A 9,221-nucleotide genomic window follows, 5' to 3' on the forward strand; every position below is an offset into this window, starting at 1 on the left:
GTCTATGAAATAATTCATAAGCAACATCGCAGTGTGCTCTAAGGCATCTTTACCTGAAAGCTGAGATTTAGAATCCATTATTCTTGTCAGTCAAAATATTTTAAGTCGTTCTGGTCTTCCCTTCATTAGACTTTAATAAACTTGGAATATTTTTGACCAAAGTGAAATAGTTCTGTTGAAACACATATTCCACAGTCAAATGAAATGTTTGAACAGCAGTATCATTTAGTAAAATTGCCACAAAATAGACACAATTATTGTGCACTCACTAGTCAAAAATATTTACAGTTGTCATGAAAAGTTGAAAATTCAGATAAGTGTCTTCAGAAACTTAACTACTACAGAATTCCTTCAGATGAAGTGTCACAAAGAGGTGTAAAAAAGCAATTTAACAGTTGGCTTCCCAATGCTTTTAACTATAGTTCAGAAGTTACTTGCAGAAAAACATATTTCAATTACAATTAATTTTAATTAATTTAGGTTCTGAAAACATCAATAATCCAAGTAAAATGTGGGTGATTTTAATTTTTTTTAAATTTTTTTTTATTTTTCGCTAAGTCGCTGATTAACCACAGATACTCAGATTTTTACTATGCTTACTGTTGGTATACATATAGATGGATCTATGCCACTAGTATTTAATCAGATAGTAAGTACCTATTTTGGCAACCTACCAACAGAACCTGAAGTATTTATAGACAAATTAGCCAGTGTTTCATCTCATGATGAACACAGACATGCTGTCTTTCAAAGGGAGTCTTGCATAAGCCATGCTGTAAGAATTCAGACATGGTCAGCATAAAAAATGCTTTAGGACTCTTGAGGTACAGGGACACAGCCAGGTCTCTTAGTCCCTTCCTACTCTTCTTACTCCTCAGAATCTTGAATTTTTTGAAGAGCAATGTCAGCTAAGCTAGTCTCACTTTCCAGTGGATTTTCAGGGTCCAGGGCTAGTGCCTCCATCTCTTTGGTAAATTCGGATTCCTCCATTCGGTCAGCAGCATGATTTGGATCCACTTCTTTGGTAGCATCTGGACCAGGATCTGCCTGTTCTTCACTTGTAGAACTACCCTCTGATAGTTGCACTTCATCTAAACAAAAGAGAAATCTCATTAGTGAACATTGAACTCATCTGCAAGCAAACATTTTTATTATTGAAGAACAATAAACACTAGAAAAGAGCATCAACTAAAAAAATTATTAATTTAATCAAGCTTCCTCTAAGAAGGCCTAAGACACTAGAGTTCTGCTTAAGCTGGTGTAATATTACTCTGAAAGCTCTGATTAACTTTAATTTTTCCATAATTCTTTTTAAAATGTAGAGGAGCAGAGTAGGACACTACATTTATTTTATCTTTAAATTCAAACATGCTTTCTTGACACTGTTCTTCCAGTTAGCTTCTCTGAGAATGGCTGCAGGTCAGTGAAGCAGAGTACAGGTGGGTTTTATTCTTCTTAAAGAAAAAAATAAAAGGCAGCATGTAGTGATTACACAGGAAGCATTTTTGCTTTTAACAGACTGAAGAAATTATTTGCTAATGAACATTGACCACAAGGATTTTCGGTTGATGTGAGTCATCCTAAAACTTAAAACCTCACTGCGCAGAACAGAATCAGCTATGGAGCCTTTACTTTCCAAGCAACATTTCTGGAGAAAAAATACTAATGTTAAATAACATTTTGTCCTGATTCTGCGAAGTATGGGCCATGCACTAGCAATCCTGAAAAGAAAGAGGGGAAAGCCTAACTGGGGCCCAGTCATCTTCAGAAGCAGTTATTTTTGGTTTCTTATTCTCTGCTATAATTTGTAGCCAGCTAACACCACTGTCACCACTAGCCACAACACCACCAAAGCCCTCCCAAGGTCTCACTTGGCCATGGAGCTGACTAACTGCCTTGAGCACAGGCTGGAGCACAGACTTCCTCAGCGCTCACCCTTGCGCAGTGAAGACTCTTAAACTGGTTTGATCACAGCTCATGATGTTTTATTGGTATGCCGTATAGTCAGGGATCTCTGGTATCCTTGCCTCCAGCTTCCACAGTCACCTTGATCCCATGCAGCAGCACCACTTGTTCTAACAGGATCATCACAGGAGAATCTCAATAAGTACTAATTTATATCCTGCTGTAGTTTTCAGGCCCCAGCAGAAGTGAAGAATACTATCATTATAAGACAAGGGTGATTTGTCCAGTGCACTTGTACAACCCTTAAACCAATGGAAGGGGAATCTATCAAGTTGTAAAAGAAAAGGTGATTTCACAACCAATTTTGCTATTCTTCACTTACAGAAACTCTGTATTAGAGTAAGTTAAGGGGGGTGTGTGATACAGTGTTTCTCCTTCTACTATGTATTCATTATTTGCTTACTGATGGGAGAAAAAGACCATTAACAGTTTAAAGACTAATGCTTTCTTTCTTCACACTCAAAGTACACAACACAATTTGATACAGGGATTATGAAGAAGGAGCTATTGCAGGAGAGTTAACATCTACATTAACCTTTGCAAATGGAAGGAGCGGGCTGCCTGTTGCTTATCCAATTTGCCCTAACACCTCCAACAATAGGTAGAGCAGCGTGAAAACCTTGCATGATTTTCATTAAAGATTTGGATTTTAAATCAGCGCAGTGTAATTCAGAATGCTGTAGTTGTAGAAACCTGTGTAACTCTAGCATTAAACCCCACATTTTAGAAAGTATGTAGCACTGGTAAATTGAAAGACCAGAATCCAACAAATACAGGTACACTGTTAATGTTACTACAAAGATTGTTCTTTCAACCTCAGCTGTTACAGACTTCAAGACCTGTTTATGTTGTTCCTTGTGGTGCAGTTAATGCACTGTTAGTTTCAGTTAGCAAACTATAAAACCTAACCTTTCTTTTGCCTTTTTTCTTGTTTCCTTTTTTCCTTGGCAGCTTCCAGTTCTTGTTTCTCATGAATTTCCTTCAGGGTCTTGCAGACTTTTTTGTGGGTAAACCAGTGTATTTTTTGGCAGTTCTGGTCACAGTACATCACCTGAAAGTTACCAACCAGAGCTATCAATTCATCTTCATGTACTAAAAAAAAAAAGATAAATTACAATATTCTTGCATTTCTTAGTGTACCAAGTTAAATCTCTCTCCCTCTAGTACTTAATGGTATTTTAAAACAATTTGTAGGGTCATGTGGAGTAATTCTAATCTATATAAAAATCTATAAAGAATAGTTTGCTTTGTTAACTCTGAAAATACAGAAATGTTACTCTTTCTTCATTCTTAAACATACACACTTGAAAATCCAAGTACTCCCACTTGTGAATTTCAGGCATCTCTTCCAGAAGTAGATGGCTTGTACATTTTCCATGTAGCCATGGATGCCATTCCTCCAAAGTCTTCACAGAAAACAGTGAAGCATTCAAAATCCTCAGCACCCCGGTGGCACTGGTGTTTGTGACTCACTGGAACAATTTGTGGATTCTTACCATTTTACACACTGAACATCTTTTGTCTGCTCCCTTTCCCCCGCAAGTTGTACAGAATTCAGCATCCACAAAACCCACTTGGCCAGTAATGGCCTGTGTAAGTACAGAAAAAGCTGTAGGATCAGAACCCTGAAAGGTAAGACAAGAGGTAGTAAGGAGGTTAAAACCCAACACCATCACAAAAAGGGACGTGCAAGAGAAAACCAAGACAAGCAATGCAAGCTTCAACTGCCCAGCTGCAGTCTCACTGAAGGTGCCATAGCAGCAAGAACATAAATCTAAACCAGAGAGCTTAACTAGCATGCATTAACATTTATATAGTTAAATTTCTGCACATAAAGCTAGCTTCATCCCTAGCTTCTGTAGAAGGATGAAAATGACCCTCTTTTTACTCTGTAAACTATTAATAATACTATTAATGAACTGCATGTTCTTTACACACTGTCACCTGCTTGTAGCTCACATGCAGCAGGTTTTCTGTCTCAGTGCTGGCACACAGAAAGGTGTTTCACTTGCCACTGATACACTCCTATGCTTGGTGTACTCAGATGCTACAGAACAAATAGTCAGAACTCAAATATCTTCAATACAATTATTTGCATATTATTATTTAGATATATTTGCAGAATCTTTCCCATGCAGTACAAGGAGCAAGCATTAGCCTATCTTGCTGGTAACCACAAACTACAACTATTCCTTTAGGCAACGATGTAAACATTAGAGGAAAAAAAATGCCAAGTTGCTCCAGCTGTAAGTAAATCCTTAAACTGCTAGGTCACCATGGAGTGTGCATAATCGTAACCACTACGATAATGCTGAGGTGCACAGACTGAACCCAAGTAGTGGTGCATGCCAAAGGCAAAAGGCTTCCAGACAAATCACAATTTATAGCATCTCCTCCTTTCCAGGTCTGTGTAATGGACAGAAATCCAAAGTAACAAACTGTATTTCTTTAAAGGCAGGAAAGACTGCAAACTCTTCTAAGAAAAAAAGGACAGGAAGGAAAATGTTTATTCTAAAGCGAGTCTTAATACATCATGATGGCTTATATTTTCACACCGTGTTTATTTTTCTGGCTTAGACAAACAGAAGGGATTGCATTAAGCCTCTGGACATTTTAGTAGACTTGGAGCCACTTAAGATGAAGGCTATTTTTAATTCACTCAGCATAATCCAAACACGTCACAATTTTTTTCCACTTCCCCAGTGCATATGACATCCAGCTCTGGGAGACCAGAAAGAACATTCTTTAAACGGAACAGTAACTCTTGTGTAAGATTTATTATGAATTAATTAGTAGTACTATAATGAAGACTGTGTTAGCAAAGGCATATGGGAAAAACTGGTTAGATTTTTTATTTGTAAATTTGATTTCCTAATTTAGATACACATTTTGCTCTATATTGCAGCATCTTGCCTCTCCCTGTGATAAAAGGAGCTTCACAGAATGTTTTTTTCTTTTTCTACCATAATGTATTACCAATTTTTTTGTGAACACTAGAAATGATGAATGCATTAAATCTAGGAAATGATGACATCTTAAATTGAATTTAGACATATAAAAAAGAGTGCAAAATGAATTTCGGCTGTGTCTGAATCTACAATTTGTAAAAGCAAATTGGCAAAGAAAAGTAAAGAGAGCTCTGACACAGAAACAAATTGTTTAAATTTTCTTTAAAACTGAAGATATTTAAGCTTTCATTATGGACACAGGAAAAAAACTGCTAAAGTATTTTAGAGCATTTTCCTGCAATATGTAAAATAAACATTTATGACATCAAACGCTTTTGCTTACTATAACACAATGCAGAAGGTGAGCTACAGAAAGATGGCTAAGTTGAAACTGAATTGACTATGCAAGTGGCTTAGAAAGTACTTTCTCAATTGGAAAAACTTACTATTTCAACAGGAGCAATACTCCTCACAAGCTGCTGGAGTAGTGTCGCTTCACAGTAAGGGAACTTTCGGATACTTTCTCGAATTAGCTTCTCTTGATATACAGGGAAACCATCTTTCTCTCTCCCTTTCAAGAGACTAAATTTTTTGAAACCAAAGTCAAATAAGAAATCACATCATAAATCTTCAACAACAAATATATGCTGTACTCTGTTCTCTTTCAAATTATAAAGAAAAATTATAAATAATGTGGCAACTTCATATGTAACAGTGTTTAAGACTCAAATGAAATTATTTTTATTCTAATGCCCCGTCATGAAATACAAAATAACTTAATATATGCTCTGAAACCAGTACTTACTAATTCAACTACACAGAGAAAAATAGCCACGTACAGGTAGACTGGTATCTACAGTTGACTAATGTAGTAAAATGCTTTGTTGTGTTTAAAAATGAGCATAGTAAAAATAAACACTGAAGAATGCACAATACTTTAAAATACAAATTCTGCCTTACCTATATTAAATAAGGTCTTAATTCCTCCGTATTTATCTGGTTGGCTCCTACCTTTTTATATGGATCACTGATGCACTATTTGGTTTCAGTATGTGACAGCTGACTTCATAATTTATTTTCAATATCATGTAGAAATCTGCAGAGGTCTATGGGGAATGTGAACCTTCTAAAAGCCAGGCCACTTACTTTGATACTCTGATCAGGCAGCTGGTTTTGTAACTCCGAGTAGACTTCTGAAGATCTAAGTGGTTTAAGATTTCAAGTCTGATACAGAGCCAGTGGGATTTGCAGCTCTCAGTTGCTTAAGTATTTTTGAAAAAAAAGGATCTCACCCTGTATGACTGCTTGGAGAGCAAAATGGCACGAGAAATGCTCCCAGATGATCCATGTCGGACACTGAGAAATTCTTTGTTTCAAGCCTATCACTCATTTATTTCCACCACACGTTGCTTCATAGTGTGTATGTGACTGCCAAGCTCTAACCAGTTCCAGCAGGGAGCTGAAACTCTAGGAATGTTTCCTTTGTACCCCAAGAAAGGAAAATGCCACTTCAGACATAAAAAAAGGATTAGGTGCCACCCTAAAGTGACTGCAGCTGGGGGTTTATTTCAAAATGTACTTGGCATAGCCTTTAGCCAAAACAACCCAATCTATTACTACAGTGGTGTTTTTCTGTTATCTGTAAAGACAGTTCACACACATGCCTTCAGACCTCTGCAGAAATACATACCTTTTGATAAATCCATCTAGTTTATCCTCTCGCTCTTTTAAAAATGTAATACATTTCTGGAAGATGCAACTGATGTAGTGCATCTTCATAGCAAGTACTTCATTCATGTCTTTCTGCTTCATACATTTCTCACAAATTAGATCCAGAACCCTGTAACATTTCTGCAGTGCTTCTACTTCAGCCAATAGAGGATTCTCTTTTACCAGCAACACAATCTATGAGAAAAATTGAAGGAAAGGCAATCCAATTAAGAACTAATATTTTTAAATGTCTACAATAGCATGAAAGGTTATATAGCTTCTTGTAGCTAAATTTCAGTAGAGTTTCTAATATTCCTCTACTTCTGTCTTATGCAGTCTTCCCCTTCTTTTTTCAGTCATCACTTATTATTTACTATATTGTAATTCACAGCTCCCATATAAGAAACAGTCAAAATTAAGTCTGGTATTAAAAATAGTAAGGATTTTTTTCAGAATAAGAACCTGAAGAAACAAAGCCATTTCAAAAGAAGCAGTTACAGAAACTACCATACACTGTCCTAAAATCATAGAATCATAGAATGCCTGGGCTGGAAGAGACCTCCAAAGGTCATCTAGTCCCACCCCTCTGCCATAAGCAGGGACATCTCAAATTAGATCAAACTACTCAAAGCTTCATCCAGCCTGATCTTGAATGTCCCCAGGGATGGGGCCTGCACCACCTGTCTGGCCAACTTATTCCAGTGGTCTGTCACCCTCCTAATAAAGAACTTTTTCCTAACCTCTAACCTGAATCTACCCTTTTCTAGCTTAAAGCCATTACCCCTCGTCCTGTCACTGCAAACCCTTGAGAATAGTCCCTCTCCTGCTTTCTTGTTAGGCCCCTTTCAGGTATTGGGAGGTTGCTATAAGGTCCCCCCAGAGCCTCCTCTTCTCCAGGCTGAACAACCCCAACTCCCTCAGCCTGTCCTCATAGGAGAGCTGCTCCAGCCCTCTGATCATTTTTATGGCTCTCCACTGAACACGTTCCAACAGCTCCACGTCCTTCTTGTGCTGGGGATTCCAGAGCTGGACATAGCACTGCAGGTGAGGTCTCACCAGGGCAGGATCACCTCTCTCCATCTGCTGGCCACACGTCTTTGGATGCAGCCCAGGATTTGATTGGCCTTCTGGGCTGCCGCTGCACATTGGTGGCTCATGTCCAGCTCCTCATTTACTAGTAGCCCCAAGGCTTTTTCCAATGGACTGCTTTCTAATGTGTCCTCTTCTCCCAGCCTGTATTGTTAATGTTGGTTGCCCCTCTCCAGGTGCAGGACCCTGCATTTTTCTTGTTGAACCTCATGAGGTTCACCTGAGCCCACCTCTCCAGCCTGTCCAAGTCCCTCTGGATGGCCTCCTGTCCTTCTGTCCCTCCAAGCAGCTCAGTATCATCAGCAAACTTGCTGAGAAAATCTCTTTCCTTTGGAAAACCTGAAACTGGACTTGTATGATTTAAGCAGTTGCACAGAACACATCAACATCACATAATCTTGCAGTACTTCAGGTAGACTAGTAAAGCACTGAACTAATCATTTTAAGAGGACACTGTGTACTCTGCTCACTAAATGAGCTGCCACTGTTGCTTTACTCTTTGTATTGCAGATACCTGATGGGCAACTGTTGACAAATTCCTGACTTCAAATGGCAAGCCCAAGGAACTTGTCTTTGAATTTAGGTTTATTAATTTCTCTGAAATACACTGGAGGAGCAAACCATAAAAGACATTATTTTCAGCAAATATACACAGAAGTAAAATTAAACATCTCTTGCACATACTTTCAGAAACAGCAGCAGCAGATGTTACTATGGTGAACCAGTGATGAAGGTAGGAAGATACATGCTGAGACAAGCATTGAGAGAACAATGAGATTTTGTTAAATTGTTTTATGTTTCCACTTCAAGTGGGGCTAGGAAAAGAAGAAAGCCAAAAAAGAAAGCTATTTATGGTTATCGATGTAAAAACTAAGAAACTTTCCACTTAAAGGTGCTCATTCAAGATTCTATCTTACACAAACACTGAAATAGCTTAAGTTTGTAATCCCGTCTAAATGTGAGCCTAATTCTTTCTCATTTGCAGAAGCATCTGAATTAGTAGCTAATGCTTTTGATGGACTCTCAAGAATGCTTTGTGACAAAAAGAAAGTTTCCATGCCGACAAACAGGTACAATTTACATGTTACCCCACCTTAACAGGATGCATGTTAGTAGTGGTAATGATTTTATGTAGAGGTCCAGCTAATTTTACTGGCAGTTTTGGTTCTTTATCTAAACCTTGTGGTTTAGTGTAGTAGTCCAGCCTTTCCCGAGGAAAGAAGTTGTTGATGACAGTCACACAGTCATGTTGACCTAAAGGCAGACAAGAAAAAAAAATCACCAATGAAATGAAATTATAACAAAAAACCTCCACCTAACCCCAGACCTCATGTAGGCGATACAGGCGAGAATTACCCACACGATGTGACTCGCACGGGTAACAGGCAGCACTCGCCACTCTTCTGTGTGCAACTTTTATGTTCAGTAAATGCAACTGACACCAAGCAGGGAATGACTTAATGAAATTTTTGGTTTGAGACTTCTGTCCCCTTCCCACATCCTCTTTCC

The 9,221-nt window shown here is 38.2% G+C and overlaps 1 protein-coding gene across 1 annotated transcript in view; it reads right to left on the bottom strand.

Moving 5' to 3' along the window:
• Positions 1-555: 555 nt before the first annotated feature.
• ANKMY2 (ankyrin repeat and MYND domain containing 2) overlaps positions 556-9,221 on the bottom strand; it is a 19,600-nt gene continuing 10,934 nt past the window's right edge. The window contains exons 4-9 of the mRNA XM_008938510.1: positions 8,806-8,966; positions 6,604-6,818; positions 5,360-5,495; positions 3,462-3,590; positions 2,875-3,016; positions 556-1,091 (exon numbers count right to left, since the gene is read on the bottom strand). Of these exons, the coding sequence (XP_008936758.1) occupies positions 868-1,091; positions 2,875-3,016; positions 3,462-3,590; positions 5,360-5,495; positions 6,604-6,818; positions 8,806-8,966 (1,007 nt within the window). The 3' untranslated portion in view covers positions 556-867. The remainder of the gene's footprint in view (positions 1,092-2,874; positions 3,017-3,461; positions 3,591-5,359; positions 5,496-6,603; positions 6,819-8,805; positions 8,967-9,221) is intronic.

This window comes from Merops nubicus, unplaced genomic scaffold (genome assembly GCF_000691845.1).
Source record: "Merops nubicus isolate BGI_N331 unplaced genomic scaffold, ASM69184v1 scaffold39324, whole genome shotgun sequence".
NCBI classification, from domain to species: Eukaryota; Metazoa; Chordata; class Aves; order Coraciiformes; family Meropidae; genus Merops; species Merops nubicus.